Raw genomic sequence first — 21289 nt, 5'->3', positions numbered from 1 at the left:
TGTGTAAGACATCACTGACTATCCTAATTGGCAGGTTCAAAACCAAATTCATTCAGGGAATGCCTTACAGTATTCAGTAAGTTCAGTGAACGATCACATTCCTTTCTGGCTGTATAAACTCTCAGCCTATTCTGGTGTTTGGGAAGTCACTAAAATGCAAAACATGCTTCATCAAATAGAAGTCAGATGAGAGAGAAGTTCAGCTGTCTTTTAATGATTTCTCAGATTTAAAAAAAAATCTAGCCAATTTCAGTCATCTCTGTATTTCTATTGGCATTTAAAAGCATAAGCCATGAAAAAAGTGGAAATACTTCCTTTCTTCAGCAGATGCACAAAATAGAGGTCTAAATGGAAACATGCTTTTATTGCAGCTTCATGTGTTCCCCTGCACTGGAACATTTACCTTTGTGAACATATTGTATAAATAAAATTTGGAAAGGGTGGTGAGTCTCTCTAGGACTTTTATCGTATAGCCTGGTGTTTAATTGTGTATTAAAGGCTCAGAGCTTTGACCATCCAAAATCTTGAAAGCATTGCTGTCTGAAAATGTAATGTGCAACATGATTCCTAATGACCAGACCTTGATCCTTCTTGTTACCCTTCACAATAAATGCCTAAGGTAATATTGATAACATGAAGTTTATAAACATAATGGGAATGCTTGGGAAAGCTTCCCTGAGTGCTTAGGTCAAACAAAAATGTTTGAACAGTATCTTTCAATTTGTGTTTTCAGGTAACCCAACTTTGAAACCATTGTCTATGCTGAGAAAATGTGAAGCAAAGGATTCTTCACTTGAGCCAGATACTTCTACACCCATGAAAAAGAAGAAGGGATGGCCAAAAGGGAAAAGCCGAAAACCAGTCCACTGGAAGAAAAGACCTGGTCGAAAACCAGGTTTTAAACTGAACCGGGAAAAGGTGCCACCATCAGTTCAGGATGAAGGAGTTGATGCAGTGGTAGCGAATTCAAAAACGGGGCGTAAGCCCAAGATTTCAGATGAAGAAGGTGTTGAGCAGAAAGAAGAGCTGCCTCTTATTGAGGAAAGGAAAGAGGAAGATGTGAATATGGAAGCAGAAGAGGTAGGAGAGGGAGAAGAAGATGATGTAGCCAGCAGTGAAGTAAGAGCAGTTTCTCCTGCGGATAGCAACAGCAGTCTGGTGCCAGAAATAAAAGAGCCTGAGATAGAAGAGGAGGTAGAGGAGAAGCCGCAGGCTTTAGAAGAGCAAAGGCAATTAGAAGAAGAACAGCAAGAACTAGATGAACCTGAGCATGACCATGAGGAAGAAGAAGAAGTTGCAGTAGTGACAAATCAAAACGAAGATCATGATGCTGATGACGAAGATGATGGTCATCTGGACTCTGTAAAGAAAAAAGAATTGGAGGAACAGCCTGTTAGAGAAGGGGTGAAGGAGGAGCCTCAGGTGCAAGAATGTTTTTTAGAAACAAGCATACCAAGCAGTAGAGAAGATGCAAAAGAAAAAGATGAAGCAGAGGCAGATTCTGAGGAAGAGCAGGCTTCCAATGAGACGTCATTGGGCTCAGAGCACGTCCCTGGGTCTGAAGATGATCACGAAGAAGAGCAAAGTAATAAAGAAGGGTTAATTGAATTAAAGGAAGAGGAAGAGATTCCTCATAGTGAACTAGATCTTGAAACTGTTCAAGCAGTCCAGTCCTTGACACAGGAGGAAAGCAATGAGCATGATGTAGCTTACCAGGACTGTGAAGAAACCCTTGCAGCTTGTCAGACTTTGCAGAGTTACACCCAGACTGAGGAGGATCCTCAGATATCAATGGTTGAAGACTGCCAGGCCTCAGAACACAACAGTCCAATATCCTCTGTTCAGTCCCACCCCAGCCAGTCTGTACGTTCTGTCAGCAGCCCAAATGTGCCTGCTCTGGAGAGCAGTTACACCCAGATCAGTCCTGAGCAAGGATCCCTGTCCGCACCCTCTATGCAGAACATGGAGACCAGCCCCATGATGGATGTGCCTTCAGTTTCGGACCACTCTCAGCAGGTGGTGGATAGTGGCTTCAGTGACCTTGGCAGCATTGAGAGCACTACAGAGAATTATGAAAACCCCAGCAGCTATGACTCCACTATGGGAGGCAGCATTTGTGGAAATAACTCTTCCCAGAGCAGCTGTTCATATGGTGGACTGTCATCTTCTAGCAGTCTCACTCAGAACAGTTGTGTTGTCACTCAGCAAATGGCAAACATTGGCAGCAGTTGCAGCATGATGCAGCAAAACACTGTCCAGCCTGCAGCAAACTGCAATATCAAGTCACCTCAGAGCTGTGTAGTGGAAAGGCCTCCAAGTAACCAGCAACCAACAACACAGCCACAACAGCAACAGCCTCAGTCACAGCAGCCACAGCCCCCACCTCCGCCCCAGCAGCAACCTCCGCTGTCTCAGTGTAGCATGAACAACAGCTTCACGCCAGCACCCATGATCATGGAAATACCCGAGTCAGGAAGCACTGGTAACATAAGTATCTACGAGAGGATTCCAGGGGATTTTGGTGCTGGGAGCTATTCACAACCATCAGCCACGTTCAGTTTAGCCAAGCTGCAGCAGCTGACAAACACCATTATGGACCCCCATGCCATGCCTTATAGCCATTCTCCTGCTGTGACTTCCTATGCAACCAGCGTTTCTCTCTCCAACACGGGACTGGCTCAGCTCGCTCCCTCTCATCCCTTAGCAGGCACCCCACAAGCACAAGCCACAATGACACCTCCACCAAACCTGGCGTCCACCACCATGAACCTCACGTCGCCTCTGCTCCAGTGTAACATGTCCGCTACCAACATCGGCATCCCCCACACGCAGAGGCTGCAGGGGCAGATGCCGGTCAAGGGACACATTTCCATCCGCTCCAAGTCGGCTCCGCTGCCCTCTGCCACCGCGCACCAGCAGCAGCTCTATGGCCGCAGCCCACCTGCCGTCGCCATGCAGGCTGGTCCTCGCACACTGGCCGTTCAACGGGGCATGAACATGGGAGTCAACCTGATGCCGACCACCCCATACAACGTTAATTCCATGAATATGAACACCCTGAACGCCATGAACAGCTACAGGATGACCCAGCCGATGATGAACAGCAGTTACCATAGCAACCCTGCCTACATGAATCAGACAGCACAGTATCCTATGCAGATGCAGATGGGAATGATGGGCAGCCAGGCCTACACCCAGCAGCCTATGCAGCCAAATCCTCATGGAAACATGATGTACACTGGCCCCTCCCATCACAGCTACATGAACGCTGCTGGGGTGCCCAAGCAGTCTCTCAATGGACCGTACATGAGAAGATGAGCAAGATGAACTTGCATCCTAAAAACTGAAATATATATAAATAAAGGAACCTTTTATACTGACAAACCAGAGAAAATGGACCTTTTTCCAGTTAAAATATTGCTGTAGATTTAGAGGGATTTTCTTTGGTTTATTTTATTTTTTAGGAAGCCTGGTCTTTATTTTTTGGGATTTTTTTTGTGTGTGTGTTTTTGTTTTCTTCACAATCTTGAAACATTTTACAGCTAAAATCATTTACAGATGTTTTTTAGAGGGGAAAACATGCACAAAATCTTTTCATAATTTAAAAAGAGCCTTACTTTGCTGACAATGTGGACAGAATGTGTGTAACAGTGAAATCATCTTTATAAATTTTTCTTTTCAAATGTATGTCCTTCTGCCTCCCCTGTGCCGCTCCGTATGCAGCTTCTCGTGCTGCAGTCGTGAAATGTTTGACATCTCAAAGAATAACAACCCTACCTTGTAGACCCTACCTAGCATTTCCTACTTCTAGCAGGAGGCACTTTTTGGGAGACTTGGAAGGGGACACAGAGGATAAATGAAGCTCTTTATTTCTGCAGGTCAGGAAAAATGCTTAATCTTTAACTTTTCCTGACTTCTTCGCCCTCAGTAAAATTTGGAGTTACGTGTAAACAATAAACTATTCACATTGGTGTTTTGTAGATGAGTTAATTGAAATTGTATGTTTCATGCTTAAAATATAATGTAACTTTAAAACGATCCCATTCACCACCCAGGCATGCGTGTGCACATGCGTGTGGATGCATGCATGTACACGTGTTCTGTCACTGAACTACGGGAAGCATCTCGAGAGAGAACTGCTTGTGTCCTGGTGCAGCCGTGAGGAGGACGGGCTGCTCAGCAGTCTGTTAGGAAAGGGCAATGGTTGCGGCTCTTCTGGTGAACCACAACTGGGAGATCTCAAACTCCGCTTTAGTACGTGCTGCGAAATGCTGAGAGCCTTGGTTGTGAGCCTTCGGGTCAGGCGAGCTCAACAGCAGCTGTTTCCAGTGGTCTGCCTCTTAATCTCTTGGAAGATCAAGTGTAAGTTTAAGCAAGTTGATGAGAACCCTGTGGTGGTGGTGTCACTTGTCCGTTCCTGGTATGGGGTAGGAAGCTGCTGGATGTGCCGCTCTCGGCATGGGGGGGGTCAGTGATGTTTTCCCTGATTCTTCTCCACTGTGTCTGAGACCTGTTCTATAGGAATAGCCACACTTTTAATCTAGTGTGGGAAAAGAAGGGAATCGGCCTGTTTTCCTGGAGTGGAACAGACCAAACACCATAGTAGGATGGAGGCGGCAGGATTTTGCTGTTTATTACCGCATAATCCAATTTACATTCTTTTTGGCTACACTGTTGGCATGTCACCCAATACAAAAAGGGACACCCTTTAATGTAAAGTTCTTTTTTTATTGTATATGAAGTAGAAATACAGACACATTAATAAGACTAATGTCTTTTGTTGTTAAACCAAAAGAGTCTAAAAGAAAGTTGGGGTTTCTTCAGATGCACTAAAATGGACTTTCCTCCAATAACTGCTAACCATACAAGGCAGAAATCAAAGGACTTCCACTTTTTATTTCTGTTTAGTTTTGAGCATGTACAAGGCTGCGTAGGACCCCATTTCTCTGTATATACTATTCCGGTCCAGCGCCGTGTGGGAAGCGCACTGTGCTGCCCTCTCCTTCCCGACCCGCAGCTGCGTCGCTGCTTCCCGGCTGCGGGGCCGGGGGGCTGAGGCGGGAGGAGACGCTGTTGAAACGAGGGCCGTGAGTTTAGTTTGTTTGCCATTATGTTGGTTTGGTTTTGTATGTTTTTTTATCAATTGGGCAGCTCCCTTTTCCACAAGCCTTTGTGACTGTAGAACTATTGTAGAAAAAAAATGTTCTTTTCTATATATAAAAAGAAATTATCCAGCGCAGTAATATTGGTACCTACCATTTTTTCACTTCTGTTTAAAAAAAAAAATATGTATTTTTAGCAAGATAACTTGGGTAATCTTCTAAAAGAAATTAAAAAAAAAAATCTCACTGTTAGTGACTTTGATGCCTTTTAAAAATAAGAGCTTTTTCATTTCATTCCATCTTTAAAATTTTTTATCTTTGTTGTAGAATATTAAAAACTATTTTAAGAAAGATAAAAATTCTCTTTAAAGAGATCTCTAGAGTGTGTGAATAGGAGCTCCAGATGCCTCTAAAAGCCGCATGTACAAATGAAGCTGAGTCTATTCCTGTCTGTTTATATTTGCTTTTCCTGTTTTGTAACCTCTTTGTACTTTGTTCATGGTGACTTGTAAGCTAAGGGGAGGGGGTGCCTAGATGCCTTTGTAATTCTCCATGTCATACGCTCCCGGCTGGATGGTCTCCCTTCCTCTCCTGTATGTAATATCACTTTTTTTTCCCCTTTCTAGCAAGTACTTTCAAAAGAACTCTGTACATTTTAACATAAAAAATAAATTATGTTGAGCCATTTTGGATGTCAGTTGTGCATGTGGAGTTTTTTCTTCCATGTGAGCAGTGACCTCTGTCCCTGGTCCTGGGAACGGTTCCCTGGTGGCCTGTTGATCTGGAGGAGCGGTGGTGCTTGGAATTTACTCCTAAGATCTCTGTCCATGTTAATTTTTATCTACAGCTGCTAATCAGCGAGACATTGAAAAGAAGAAGAAAAACATCACAAAAGCTTCTCCAGAAACCATCACTTTTAAATTTCTCTCTGAAGGGCTGCCCAAAGCTTAAGCAAAGCGTGTTAGCTGTTTTTGTGAGGTTCTGCTTGTACAGTTGCTTGAGAATTTTGACTTGTGCACTTAAAAATTGCAATGTGTATTTGAAGCTTCCCCAACCGCCACTTTCTGTTGCCCTCTCATCTTTATAATTGGCATTCATTAGAACTAGAGGTGTCAGCCGGTGAAGTTCACCTGCGGCGCCCGTGGGCCGGCGTCGGGGTGAGCGGCGGTGCCCTCGCCGCCGCGGTGCCCTCGCCGCCGCGGTGCCCTCGCCGCCGCGGTGCCCTCGCCCCCGCGGTGCCCTCGCCGCCGCGGTGCCCTCGCCGCCGCGGTGCCCTCGCTCCCGCGGTGCCCTCGCTCCCGCGGTGCCCTCGCTCCCGCGGTGCCCTCGCTCCCGTGGTGCCCTCGCTCCCGCGGTGCCCTCGCCGCCGCGGTGCCCTCGCCGCCGCGGTGCCCTCGCCGCCGCGGTGCCCTCGCCGCCGCGGTGCCCTCGCTCCCGCGGTGCCCTCGCTCCCGCGGTGCCCTCGCCCCCGCGGTGCCCTCGCCGCCGCGGTGCCCTCGCTCCCGCGGTGCCCTCGCCGCCGCGGTGCCCTCGCTCCCGCGGTGCCCTCGCTCCCGTGGTGCCCTCGCTCCCGCGGTGCCCTCGCTCCCGCGTCACCGCAGGTTCCCCAGGTCGCTAGATGGAAGCAGAGCTCAGCGAGTCTTCCCCACGACAGGAACCTTCCGCGGGCTTTTCTGCACACGTGCTGTCACGAGTATGTCTTCAAGTAAGTAAACTGTGTTTGTGTTTTGTGGTAAACAAACAAGGAGGACCTTGAGAACTAACAGAATTGTTTGATGTGCTTTTGGTGTCTCCAGTCCTCACCAAGATGGAGCTGAAGTTTATGTGAGGTGAGGTTGGTGCTGCATCTTCCTTTGAGCTGATGTGTTTTTCCTTGGACTTGTTCTATTGAGGCACCTGAATTTTCAGATCAAACACATCAAGATACAGATAGAAGTTAATTGCACAGGGGTGCTCCTGGGTGATTCATTTATTCTCACAACAGTTTTTAGGTTATTCAAGCATGAGGGAGAGACGGGGTGACCTGTGATTACGGTTTTCAGTACTTCAATTGCCTGCACATCGCAGTGGATGCCCAGCAGTGTCACAGGTTCACGTCACCGGGACCTCGGCAGATCCGCGTCCTGTACGTGTGCTACGCTCCCGTAGTCAGTGCTGGGGTTCAGACTGAATTAACCGTTCCGTGCCAGAAACCCGTGCTTATGGCTTTCTTTTATTTTTTAAGTTGTTGGTTGAAGGAAGCTTTGGCACTATCCAGTGGCAGAGGTATGAGGTGGTGGGTGCTGCTCCGGTGTGCTCTGTTCTTTACACACTTAAACAATTGTCGTGGAGCTGGATGATCTTTAAGGTCCTTTTCAACTCAAACCATTCTATGATTTGATGATGAAAGACATGTTCGATCACCCAGTCCATGTCTCCAAATGCAACAAAAGTCAATGCAAAATGCTTTGGGGTTTGTTGCTTGCAGCATGCAACAGCTTTTCCATTCAATCACTTCCATGAAATAACAGCATACAGTTATATTATAAAAATAGTTAGTAAAATACTGGTATCATAACCTGACAAGTAGGGCAATTGAAAGTCTTTGTCTGATGCCGTGGCACCAAATTATGGTTACACATGCTGATATGAAATGCTTTTCAAATAATTATTTCAGATCTTTTTAATGCTTAATAACAAGATGTCAAGCTAGGGTTGAGCAGGGCCAATGCTAATAATAATTAAAATTACACTTCTTGTGCATTTCTCAGTTCTTAAGGTAGTTGAAACTATTTTAAGAAGGAAAAGCAAATATCTAGATAAGTACATAATGACTTATAACAACTTTATAGCTTTGTGGGCTGAGGACCAAAGGTGAGTGTTTATGGAAATCCATAAACAAGACCATGGAAATGTGATTCCAGAGTTAATGAGCTGATAAATGTAATTGCTACTTAAGAAATGTTAATAAAAAGCATTATTTGATTAAATAATCTGCACTGTTAATAGCAACCTGTTTGTGCGGGCTAACTTGATGACAACCACATTCAGGAGCTGTGAACAAGGTGAGCTCTTTTTTAGAATCTTGTCATATGAGCTGTCAAACTCTGGTGTTTGGGAATGACTAAACCAGGGGAAGGTTTTTGGCGTTTTGTTGGGTTTTTGTTGTCCTGCTGTCCCGCAGCACGAGAGCCGCCCGCAGCTGCTGGGCCGTGCGCTGCACAGGCGCCTGCGCCGGGCACGCCGGGCGCTCGGTACCGGCGGGCGTGCTCTGCATTCTCAGTACCGCAGTGTCAGTGAGGAGTTTGAACGCAACGCACAGCAACACACGAACTACTGCCAGCAACCTTGTGGTTCTGAAAGAGGCTCGTGTGAAGGAGAATTATCTTAAGGGGTCTGACAGTTCTGAAAGCTCATTAATGCGATAATTAAGAAAATGTTAAAAAAAAACTGGAACCATCTTAATTAGGTTTCCAACTTGAGGCGAGAGCTCCTTGCCGAGATCCATCTCTGCAGCGATGGAGCAATGCAGACAGACTGAGGCAGGCTAAGTTTACAGCTGAGGTATCTTCATAGCTTGTCAGCCAGAATAATTTACCTAAAAATAGCTGCCTGAGGTTGAGCTTTGAATGTAAAATCCTTTTGCATCTAATACAGAGAATCTCAGCAGCTTCACCAAACACTGATCTTCATCTAGAGCAGGGTAGCACTCCAGCCCCATGTTTGATCTCTTGAAACAGCTGCAGAACCTCGCAGACAGAGTCAAGTGTTTGTTTCTGTGCTTCCTTCCTTACAGGAGGTTCTACCTGGAGCAGAGCTCTGCATGTGGAATTGCCACGTAATGACCTTGTTCATGTTGTGTGATTATTTTCCTAAGGTTTCCCCTGTCAGTATCTATTTGTTCTCCCTTGCCAACTACTTTACCCTATGAACTCTTTGGAACAGGGACTCTCTTGTTGGTGTGTTTCTCATTTGTGTCACATAGTAGATTCCCAGTCTGTGAGTGAGGTACCAGATAGTACCAATAATCTGTTTTCAAGGAAAAACTTATAAACGTGATGCTCTGGGCTAAATAATTAAATGAGGTTCCTGAAAAGCTTATTTTCACCTAACATGTTGGCAGTATATGCACATGGTACCTTTCAGCTAAAGGAGGAAGCCTGTTTACTGAAATTCTGTCATCCTCTGTTTCCCCATTTTATTCAATAGGAACAAGCAGCAACAAGATATGACACACCTACTGTTCCAGATATTTCCCAAACCACTTCTCCAAAGCAGAGAAAAATCACTGTTGGACTAAGAGATGATGTGGTGAGTTAAGTGAAGTTACTACTAAGTCCATTTCTCACTTGTCCTGTCGTGAGTCCTTGCTGAAACAGCATGAAAGGTGCAGATGAGCCTCTCTTCATGTACAGCACGTCTCTAGGGTTCCTGTCTACTAACCATACACCTACAGCACATAAAAGCTTTTTATTAATCGTAGGCCAAATGCTTCATAACTCAGAACATCGTGAGTGTAAGGCCCTGCCCAGGACCATCTCATGTCTAGGGCAGAGATAACCTAATTCCGGTTAACTCAGACTTGTACATCATGCCATCAAAATTCAAGATGGAAGTTTCAAAAACAACCTCCACAGACGTCAAAGACCATTTAGAAGGCATGCTGCCCCCCCTCCAGCTAGAATGCTAAATATAAATTGCACTGCCAGCAGCTGGGGTTGTGCCAGGACAACAGCTCTCAACCTATAGTTCGACAGGGGTGAAATCCTCCCTGGTATCTTGAGGGGAAAGGGAAAAGGTGTCACATATGACGAACTGAACTGTTACTGGGCAGTGGATTCCCTGAAGCAGGGCTCAGTCCCTGCTGCCGGGAGGAGCTATTCTCCGGTGCAGCCCATTAAAGGTGCTTTGTGTTCCTTTCTGATTGAAAATCTTCTGCAGCCTGAAGTAGGCAAGACTGCAGTTGCTTGAGTAGTGTCCTTGTCCTCCTTTGGTTAGTGTTAGTGAGCATGCTCTGGAGACCAAACCACATTGCAGAATTTGGTCCCCTGAAAGTGATCAGAACTGCCTGGGCATATACAGCAAGGGGCCAGCAGGTGACGATTGGAAGACTGGGGACAAAGGAAAACATGAAATAACAGTGTCTTAGAGGCCATTGCAAACACCTTTGATCATCTGTACGTCTACCCAGCTGTGAGACAGGCGCTCTGATCTGCCAGGAAACATGACCACTGTCCTCAGAACCTCCATCACAAATACTGCACAGGAAACTGCGCAGGGCTCGCCAAGTCCAAGCAGCACATGTTGGAGCGGGAGGAAGGTGGGAGGAGAACCGTGGCGTTACGGGGTAGCACTGTCCGGAGGCTCTGACGGCGTATGCACATGTTCTGCGCTTGCAGAACAGCCTGTCCACAGTGTGAGGCCTTCTTTGGCTTGGCAGATAATTACACCTCTCTTAATTGGACTTGCACCTCCTCTGAAAAATGTCTTGCTTATGGCTACTCCAAGCATTTGCATGTGTATCTCTGAGTTCTGAACCCTCCTAAGTTCTGAGCTGTGATGTTAGCTTGTAACAGTATGTCCCAGGCCTGTTTTGTTAATAATAATGTCTGTCTTAGATGGTTCTTAGAATTGTACCCTCTGAGTTCATTAAAGGTCCTTACTCTTCAATGCTGCTGCTTTTTTGGAGCAAAACAGCCCTTTATTTGGAGCATCTGGCAACACTGCCTAAAGCTGCCCGGAAAAGAGAAATAGACAGCTGAGGTCTTGTACGTTCTCCTTCACACGTTCTTACTGTGTGGAAAAAGAAAGATCACGGTGTCTGCTGCACAAGCCAGCAAATGGGTTAGCAGGTTAACAGTATCAGCGACAAGGCAGGCAGTTTTGGGAAGGTGCTTTTCTGCTTTGTCCCCCTGTGCCTCCACTCACCCCTCTGCCTTTGTTCCCCGTACCCCGGTTCTCCGGCCCGGCTCGCTCCGCCCTGGCTCTCCGGGAGTTAAGGGGCGGGCTCTGTCCGCAGGGGCCGCCGCTGCCTGCCCGGGGCCGCCCGCGGCGCCTCCAGCGGCTGCTTTGTTGCCAGCAGAAAAACAGGGGAGCCTGTGCCAGCCCTGGGGTGCGGCACAGCCCCCCGGCCGCGCGAAGGGCTGCGGCTGCGGAGCCTGACCCCGCTTAGGCCGGAACTGGGCAGGCGGGACTCGGGGATGCGCAGTCCCGGCAGAGCCCGCCGCAGCCGGGGCTCCTCCCGGGCGGTGCTCAGGCGCAGCCGGTGAGTACACCCGGTGGGAGCTGGTGCTGCTGTGCACAGCAGAACTGGGTTTCAGTCCTGAGTTTTGAAAAGCTGGGAAATTCCTCAGAAATCATTCTAAACCAGCAGAGAGCTAGTTTAAGATGCAAAGCCAAACATACAGAAGTGAGGAGCTCTCAGCATTTTATGGTTAATTGTGACAACTCTTCAGCCTCCTATGTGCCTCTTGTTGGCCACAGGTCATTTCTTTGTGTTCAGCCTCTGCCTCGTTTGGCCTGCAAAGTGCTCATGTGGAAGAGGTGCAATTAGGGTAATTAGTACAGCTGTGCAAGGCTGCTAAGAAGCACCTGAACAGTAAAGCAGACTTCGCTGCAGGTTGTGTTATGGTCATCACCAGAGAGTCCACCCCAGTTTTATCCTGGCCCCCTCACACACACACCTCCAGGCCTGACCCCCGGCTTCCAAAATGGATTTGTTTGTGCTTTCGGAAGGCAGCTGCAGGTGAAATGTAGGGATGTGTGTGCTGAAGGGGTGGCTGACTCTCCAGAAGCCCTGACTATGGATCCTTGGGTAGGACTTGAGCTCTGGTGATGCCTGGATGCGCAGGAGCTGGTGGCTCTGGTTACTTTTCTGAGACTGTGTAGGCAAAGAGCTGACTGAGCCCTTGGTTTCTGTCTCACGTTCACAGTCGAGATCCCTCCCCTCCCTGGATGCTCACTCAGTGGAGAGATGCGAGGAGGTAAGGATGCTGTTAAGCTGCACTCTGCTCGGTACTTGGCACATCCGTTGCAGTATCGGCTGTTTCCTGAGCGGAGATGCTGCTTGCCTCCTGACCGATGCAGCGATTCCCTGTTGCTCCCTGTGAAAGGAGCTGGAATCGTAACCAAGAGGGTGAGCGAGTGATGCGGCTGCTGCACAGAGAGTGACTGAGGGGAAGAAAATTGGAGAGGCTGGAATATGTGCCTGCCTCAGCAGCACTGCAGTGGTGAGGCCACCGACTGGCTACATGCAGGATACTGTTCTTTATGCATTGCTACAGAGAACCCAGAAATCGGGATGAAATGCATCAGCCTCCTTTTTCACTGCTTCTCTCTTGTCATCACGCATTAATTGCTGAGAGTTATTTTCCTTCCTGTGGCTGACTGCCTGCATCTCTTCTCATACTGCAGGAGAGACAGGGAGGGAGACAGCACAGCATCACCCCGGTGTCCTGTCCCACAAGGAGGATTCTGCAGGATGTGCCAGTGCAGTCAGGGGCTGCTGAAATGGTGCACAGAACCTCTGGAACAGCTGGATTTAGGATTATTAATGCTTTATAAAGGTGTCCCAGACTCCATCTAGCAATTAGCTGGAAACATCGCCTGCCCTTTGGGGCTTGCTGACTGCTTTCTGTTTTCCTCTCATTATTCGTTTCACGCTCATCTGGGTCAGCAGCATTTGAGCCAGGGGAAGGGACTTTCTTGGCCAGGAACCGGAGGGTGCTGCGTGGAAAGCGCAGGTGTGAGCTCTGAAGGGAACTGCAGTCTGGCCGGCCATGGCTCAAGCAGCTAAACAGCTGAAGAAAATAAAAGACATTGAGGCTCAGGCTCTGCAGGAGCAGAGGGAGAAGGAAGAATCCAACCGCAAACGCAGGAACCGCTCTCGGGACCGGAAGAAAAAGGTCAGTGGCTCTGGGGCAAGCAGCCCTATGTCAGGTGCCTGTGCTGGTGGCTGTGAGTGCTGGTTTGTCGGGGGGTGCAGGGGGAGATAACAGGGGGCAGTCTGGTCCCTGTACAAATCTGTGTGCAATCAGCACCTGAAACAGCCTGCCAAAGAGATGACAACTTTTGGGGCCAGGAATCTGCTGTTTGCCCTAACAGCTTGTAGGGCTGGGGAAGGGTATAAAAAAGCCTGGTGAAGGGAGGAAGGAAGGAAGGGAGAGCTTTGTTAGGGCAGCTAAAGAGACTCACTCAGCCCAGTAACAGATTTGATCTCTAGGATGAAATTGCTGGCTTCTAACTTCGTGCAGTTTCCCACAGTTGCTCTGTGCCTGCAGAGCAAAGGGGCAGGAGACCCCCACCCCTTTCTCTAGTGAAGGAGCAGTCGCGATGTCCACTCCATGTCCTGCTTGATCTCTGCCAGGACTCTGAAGCCAGGGAATAGTGGGAGACAACCACAAACAGAGAAAGCGGTTTTGTGCAGGGGACCGTGCGCTCTGCTGCTGCTCAGGGCAGGTGTATCTGTGAGTGGACACAGGCCCTCCCGGCAAAGGTGTGTTACTTGTGGCAGCAGGTGAGTTGGGGGGTCAGGAGCAAGAGGCGTCTTTCCCCTCTGCTGACACCGATCCAAGGGAGCTGTGGGTCTGTGAGCTGTTCCAAGGTGTAGCTCCTCTCTGGAAAGTCACTGCCGCTTTTTTCTTGCTGCCAGCTTCCTGCAGGAGCAGGCATGTTGCTAAGATAGCTTTGCTGCCCCTTGAACACCTCTTGAACTGAATGTGCTTCTCACAGCAGGGCCCGAGGGTGTATGTGCTATGCACCGATGCAGAGAGGCAGGGAGGAGAGAGGTGAAACCAAGGGTAATCAAGGGTACATGTGAGCGGAGGCTGCAATACAGGGATGTCTAAAGTGGGCTTCTCCTCTGCCTTTGGCAAAAGACTTGGATACTTCTGTGTGCCCCTCTGAGCAGGAGCCTCTCAGCAGAGCTCTGCTGCTTGGAGCATCGCAATAGCTGCGCCCGGAGCGTGCTGAGGAGAGCTGCTGAGATGCTGGGCACCGCTAACCAGCCCTCAGGCTTTTATTCTTCCTGCCACGCCGCTGGACAACTGCTGGCTCAGGCTGTTTGGTCTCATCCTGGACACGGGAATCCCTAGGTGTCGTTCCTCCCTGTTTCTAATGAAGACTCACTCTGTGAGTCTTTGAGAAAACCATCCTCTTCCCTTCTGTCCCTCCTCTCCCAAAGCACAGTGTATGTGTGTCTTGGTGGTGGGTTGGGAATTCCTAAGATACCTGCAAAGTGTCTGGACTTCCTCATGTGGAAGGTACTAGAGAGGGCACTTTCTTGCCAGCTCCTTGTGAGAGACCCAAGTTGCACTTTGCTGCCAAGACGCGCTGTGACACCAGCCAGGGAGCTGGAGCAGCGCCACTGACACCCAAAGGGCTCTGCTTCCCCAGATGGGACAAATAACCCTTTTGTAGTATATTATTTGGGGTTGTCGCACCATGGGGAGCACTGAACAAGCTTCCAATAGTCACATCTATTCCTACATTTAGTGGAAATGCTGAATTTTGAGGAATTATGAGGTCTAGCCTAATGTGTTCGTGGGTTTTCAGGTGCCCTGCAAACATGCAGGTGTGACAGAGAGCAGCCTGTGAGAAATGGAGGCCGTGAATTGAATGGAAGTTCACTGCCATTAGAGAATTCACCAAGCATCACCTGGGCTGGCTCCTTGCTATTCCTGCTGCCGCATCCTGGCTTCGAATTTCTGTGCGTTTTGCTTAGACGGCCAGTTCACGGGGGACCAGTTACAGCTGCTGGGCTGCATGTGGAATCGCTGATGGGGTCGGGCGCACCGACAGGCAGGTGGTGACAGGCGGGAGCAGTATCCGTGCTTTGGATGCGGGTATCTGCCTTGTGTGTGTGTGTGTGGTTCTGGGAAGTAGAGACGTTCAAGAGCCCCTCCTTTTGTTGCAGCCGTGCTGTGGTCAGGCTGTTTTGAGGGGCAGAAAGCCCTCACTTGGAAGTCAGGCAGAGCACTTAAATACACAGACAGTCCTGCCTTCTGCAGGGGTAGTGGCGACCAGCACGACACATTGTGAGAATATGATGTTTTGCTGCAGTTTGTGAGGCAGGCCTGTAACTTATGTGAACACACTGTTATAGAGACCTCAAGCATGGATGGAGAATAAATGTGAACATAACCAGCTGGCATCCACTGTCAGAAGAAACCCCAGGCTGAGGTGTGCGAGCTGGGAGAGGGGCCAGATCCTGGATGAGCAGCTCTGAGAAGACTGAGCCAGCGTGGAGGATGCTAATGAGAATGCTTTTGTGCGGAAGGAATTTTGTATGCTTAGGGAGCCAGGGAAATGTGGGAAGTAGAACAGTCAAGTAGGGTTTGGAACAACAGCCACAAACTATCAGACAGAGGAGCAATCACAGATGAGTAGGACAACTGAATGGTCAGGTAGGGTGACCACATTTGTGCTTGTTTTGTGACAAGCGAAGGGGCTCACTCACCTGCCCTTCGCTGATGAGCTGTGTCAGGATGGTACTTAAGTCCAAGGTTCAAAGCACCGGGACAGTGTTGAGTCTTGTCTGCTGCAAACGTCCAGTGTGTAAAGCTCGGGATGCGTTTTGTATAGGCAGCTGCTGGCTGCCTGGGGCGAAGCGGGCGCCCCGTCGCCCGTGACCTGGTGCACTGGGGGATGGAGCAGTGTGGAGGATTTGCTCCCCACCTCTGCCCAGCGTGCCATGGAACTGACCCTCCAAGCTCTGTCACGGCTTTTGGGGAGGCAAGTCCCATCAGGGTTTGGGGAGGATTACATCAGCTGGCTGCATTGTCAGGGGATTCAGACCTCTGATTCATAGAAGCTTAATAAATATTTAGTTCTTGCTTTAGGCTGGGTTGGGAAGTACAGGGGCTGTGTGTGACGATGACTTCCTCTGATGCTGTTTATGTGACCTGCCACTGGCGTCCCTACAAATGCTATCAGAATTAAAAAGCATCAGTGCTGTGCTGTATTGTACTGCTCTGCTGTCTAAGGCCTGTAAGGGGGCATTTTTCTCACAACCCACTCAGGTTTCCACTTCATCTCTCTCCGTGTTTCTCTGATACAGAATCAGTAGGAGGAAGAGGCTGTTTCAAACTTACCTTTGCCTAAACTCTCCAATTTCACTCGGCGCTGCTCACAATCACTCTCTAGCATTTTTCTGTTAGGTTGCAATGCCGCACGCACTGGTTATCACAGAAGTGTCTGTGCTCCCAGCGTTTGTATTTTCTTCGCAGTGTTTGCATTAAGCGCGGGGGAAGGGCGGCAGAGGGCCGTGCGTGGCGTTTGTGTGCAGGAAGGAAGATGGCAATGCAGGAATTGTACTATCTCAACGTTCTTCAAAGTGGGGGGGTCACGGGAGTTTCTGGCTGAGCGTGGTTTTTTGCAATGGGCACAGGCCAAGAGCTCCCTCAAATGACCCAGTTAGAAAAATCAGCACATTTATACAGTAGCAGTTCCTGTGGTGTTTACCTTTTCCTTCTTTCACTGTCTGCCTTGCCCTTTGCAGGATGTGGTACCAAGAGAGCCTAGTCTCTCAGATAATGTGAGCTAATGGATAATGAACCGTGTTTAACTTGGGAAGTCCATCCCTTTCCCAGAAAACAGTTGGCCACAAACACTGAAGTCAGTTGTAAGTGAAGAACAGCTTGTGCAGTCCATAGCAAGCGCGGCGTTTCGGAGCCTGTGTCCTTTCCTGACGTGTCCGAGCAGGAGGGAGCCGCGGTGCCGCGAGGGAAGGGCGAGCGGCGGTTCGGCTGCGCTCGAGCAGGACACGGGCGCCTGCGCCGGGACGCGGCGCTGGAGCAGAGCAGCTGCAGGACCCGCTGCTGGCGGGAGGCGCCGGGGAGGCTGGTGCTGTTCTGCACCGCTGCTCTGCAGCCTCTTAAATTATTCAGGTGATAACGGCATCTACAGTGCTTGGTTAGCCCACCAGATGTCAAGTACTAGAATGAGGTGAGCAGCGCTTGAAGCCCCGTAGCATTCAGAAATCTATTTTGGGAGCAGGTTCTTTCAGACTGTGCCCTCTCTGCTGCGCCTGTTCCGTGTCCGAGGCGTCTGCCGAGCAGGGCGCTCGCAGGGCACAAGGACCGAGCCCTGTCTGGAGAAACGCCATCAGGAGGACGAGCAGCAAAGGCGGCTCCTGGGGAAAGTGTGTGCTTCATAGCCCATGGGCCAGGTGATTCACAGCGGGAAACTCCCCTAGTGTGCTGAAGCTGAGGTACAGCAGGCTAGATCTGAGCCCAAAGGAAAGCAGCTTTACAGACTGCTAAAATTAGAAGTTTAGTCTGAATTATGCTAATTTATTTTAATTGTCTAACTGTGTCAAGGTTCTGCAGAAATGTACCCTCTCTGTGCCGGTCTGGAAAGGTGCAGCATCGCTGGGGGAGTGATGGAAGGATGGGTCAAGGATTGCACAGATCTCTGGGTTCCCTGCCCTACTTAGAGTTCCCTCGCAGTCCTCATCTCCAGCTCTCAAAATGCCGTGAGGGCAGATTCTGAAAACATTGGCCCTGGGCTGGATGGACCAGCTTTGTTAAAATCTTAGATGAGTAGAGGGCAGCCTTCTGGGTGCAGGGGAGTTCCCGTCACCCTCTCTCTATGGCAGAACCATCTGAAAATTCACATTTCCCTTCACAGCTGAGCTATGTTGGGTTTTGAGACACAGCGCTGCAAACAGCAGCAAAATTCAAGCTCCCTTCCTATTTGCAAATCAAATTTTGCTGACTGGGTGAAACATTAAGCCAGAGCCATATATTTCTGTGTAGGGGCTGCAGATGTAGGGGACGATGTTAAATCGGTGGCTTCAACATCTTGCAGCCTTGGTGAAAAATCTACAGCAGAAACAAAGCAGCAGGTATTCACCAAAGTGTCTTGGGAGGCGGAGGGAGAGAATGCAGCAGCGGGAGAGCATTTAGAAAACAGACAAGGTTTCTATATTTATACAGAGATGAGGAAAGGAGCGTGTGCGCACGCGCGTGTGTGTGTGTCCAGGTCACTGAGAAGACTCCTGCTTAAGTAGAAAGGTACTGCAGGAAGACAACAAGCAGAAATAAAGGCAATGGTCCTTCACTGCACTGTGGTGACAGGACTTGGGGCTTGTAGGGTCCATTCATGTGCACATGTTGGACCTTTTAAATGGGAAATATAGAGAACAGAGTGCTGAAATCCTTTCCAAAGTATAAAGTACACTAGATTTTTAAGTAATCTAATGGTTTCTGCAAAGGAATAATAAATATTTTCACCTTTTTACAGTGTCAGTTGTCCAGAAAACTAAGGCTTTCGTATACTCCACAAGAAATGTGTAATGTATTCTGGAGTCCCTTTAGTTCTGTCATGGCGCCATGCCTGGAGTGGGGAGCATCGTGTCTTTTTCCCAGGACTTGCTGATTACAGCGTAAAGCAAAGGCTAAGATAAATGCTATGGGAATGGGCTGTTTTGGTGGGTGTGACACACAGGTGTGGGGTGAGCTAAGGACAGTTCCAGCTTTAACAGTGTGTTTCCTGGCTGCACGGAGCGGCCCTGGACACAGGGAAGACGCTGCTGCTCTCTGCGGGTGCCGCCATAGCCCTGAGCAGATACCGACCGCTGGTGGGGGCCGCAGACACCGGCCTCCCCGTGTGCCTGCGCATCCAGAGCTCCTTCCCGTTCTGCCCCGTCATCTGGCGCTTTCACAGCCGCCGAGGCAGCACAGATGCCTGGCATCCTGATGCACTGGGTAGGATGTACTCGAGAGTGTCTTCTATTTTAAGGGACATATGAGAAAAAGAAGAGGGCAGTGCCTGTGCTGTCACCTCACAGGGTCTAAGCTCCCCAGGTCTCTCATAGAACCAGTCTGTGCTCACAGAGGTTTCCTTCCTTCCTCCCCTCCTTCCTCCCCTCCTTCCTCCCCTCCTTCCTCCCCTCCTTCCTCCCCTCCTTCCTCCCCTCCTTCCTCCCCTCCTTCCTCCCCTCCTTCCTCCCCTCCTTCCTCTCTCCCTGCCTCCCCTCCTCTGTTCCTCTTCCCCCCTCTATTTGCTGCTGGCAGTGGGCATGGGCAGTGGCGTGCGGGGTGGTGGTGGTGTGCTACAGAGCTCTCAGAAAAGGAAAACTTGCTTTTACTCCAGTGGCAAATGTTGTGGTTCTACTTCCCACCTTTAAAGCTGAAACAGAAGTTCTATCTGTGGGCCACTGTCTTTGGTACAGGGGTATTTCAGCTCCAGGAGGTGCCTGCATGGGGTCTGGATTTGGCCTGCAGGCTATAATTTTCTAAGCTTTTTCATTCTTCAGCTCTTTCCTTGGCAAAATCATCTCAGCTCAGTGGCAGGGGTCTGGTCCAGGCAGGAACTGCCAGCGGAGCGTGGCCGGGCAGCTCCGCGCACACGCAGCTGGGACGCGCCGCCGCGCTGATGCAAAGCAACGCGCTCCCGCCGCAGAGCTCAGCAGCGATCGCCAGGCTGACCCCCTTTCTGGGAGTGCTGGGAAAAGTGCTTTCTGTCAAGCCCGCTGTCAGATGGCTGCGGAGCTGAGATTGCGGTAAGAGGAGCTGCGCTGTCACAGGACAAAAGGATAAAATATCTGCTGTGCATCAGTACTGTATCAGCAAAACTCCTTCTCAAAACTTGGGAACTCATCCCTGCCAACAGTGAGATACGCCCCCTGGACCCAGCAGAGGAGTTCTCCGAGGTCAGCGACAGCTCAGTAATGCACAGACCAGATCACCCTCTCCATCCAAAATGCGAAGCAGCAGCAGTCGCTGTACCCTGACATTTCAGCAGGGACCGGCAGCACGTCCCTGTGAGGCAGCAGAGGGTGATTATTCTGTCGTTCTTGCACTGCCACAGACACTGTGGGTAAATTGCAGGTATTTAGGTAGAGGAGCTGGCATCTTTCCCTAATTCACTTTGCTTTAGAGCTAAGAGTCCTGTGAGGACACTGGAGCAAGCGGATCCAGGAGCCCTGCTCGCAGCCGCAATAGTGAGGCAACTTCCTCCTAAAGCAGGCAGATAAGGTCCGTTCACCGGGAAGGGGCATCGCAGATTTGGAATTGTAGTTTGAATGCTGCAGAGGTGGTGTGTTTGTCCATTTTGCTGGAAATAAATGCAGCGTCACACATAGAGGAGAACGGAGGGTGCCCAGTAATAACATAGGAACCTGTAGTTGGTTCTTGATGGAAATAATCTATTGTGTCATATTGGGAGAAGGAAGAAAAAAAAGCTCAACAGAGCAGGAAGCTTCGGAGTTTCCTTTATTGTTCTTGTGAGATTTCTGGAAAAAAACAAACCAAAACAAAACAAAAACAAACAAACAAACAAAAAACCCCACCACAAACACAAAAAAACACACACACAAAAGCAGCAGACAAAGCAAGTAACACACTTCTTGTCCTCCTGCAGCTGCAGCCCCTGCAGTTAGCTGCCCTCGAGCTGCCTGCTGTTCACTGCCAAGCTTTGCCAGCAGGTCACGGGGATGTTAGGCTCGTTCAATGATGAAAAGTGCCTGGAAAATATACATATATCATGTTTATGGTTTAAAGTAAAAGAGGTACCTGACATGCCAGTGATGTGATTGGGAGTTGCCAGTAAACAACAGAGGCTCGAGGAATTTATTTGGATTCCCAAGCATGGAACCATGGGAACACTGGTTTAGCAAGAGGGTGAACTATTACAGGGGAAACTTTGCAATTGTGGAGTAGGCTGAGTCTTGAAATGAAAGTGGTGGAAATGGCAGAGTGCAGGACAGAGATGTTCTGTCTGTAGGAGACTACTTCAGGTTAGTGTGTTTCACATTGCAAAGCAAATTCCATCAGAAGTGTAGCATAAAACCCCTCAAATGGTTCAAATCTTTCTCTCTGCCCTCACATTTCAGAGCTTCTTGGCTTGTACTGACCTGCCGTAACCTGGCAGCTCAGTGAGGACACGTGCTATGCGGGGACCGGTGTCTGGCGTCTCCTGGCACCGACAGTATTGTTTTTTGCAAAGCCTCAGGGAACCCTGGTGCAAAGTGCTGCGAGTTCATGTTTAGAGGTAAGCAGACGCGCAGTCCTGGGCGCGGGGGCGTCCCTGCCGTGCAGGGGGTCTCTGCGAGGGGATCAAGCAGCGATTTTGCAGAGCAAGCGCACTGGGAAGACTGGTGCTCCGTCCTGTCACCCGCTACCAGGAACATTCTCTGCTCTGGTTTGCACGGCCTGTTTGCCGTTTGGAATTACCTCTTCCTCTGCCGCCTCTGGCGCAAGGGGAGA

General features: G+C 49.4%; 1 protein-coding gene across 1 annotated transcript in view; it reads left to right on the top strand.

The window, feature by feature from the left end:
• Window positions 1–5794, top strand: part of KAT6A (lysine acetyltransferase 6A) — a 34143-nt gene extending 28349 nt beyond the window's left edge. Inside the window, exon 18 of the mRNA XM_082072503.1 lies at window positions 734–5794. Within this exon, the coding sequence (XP_081928629.1) occupies window positions 734–3318 (2585 nt within the window). The 3' untranslated portion in view covers window positions 3319–5794. The remainder of the gene's footprint in view (window positions 1–733) is intronic.
• The last annotated feature ends 15495 nt before the right edge of the window (window positions 5795–21289 follow it).

Source organism: Streptopelia decaocto (assembly GCF_964273445.1).
Source record: "Streptopelia decaocto genome assembly, chromosome: 25".
Classification (NCBI taxonomy): Eukaryota; Metazoa; Chordata; class Aves; order Columbiformes; family Columbidae; genus Streptopelia; species Streptopelia decaocto.
This window is presented reverse-complemented; position numbering and strand designations above follow the sequence as displayed.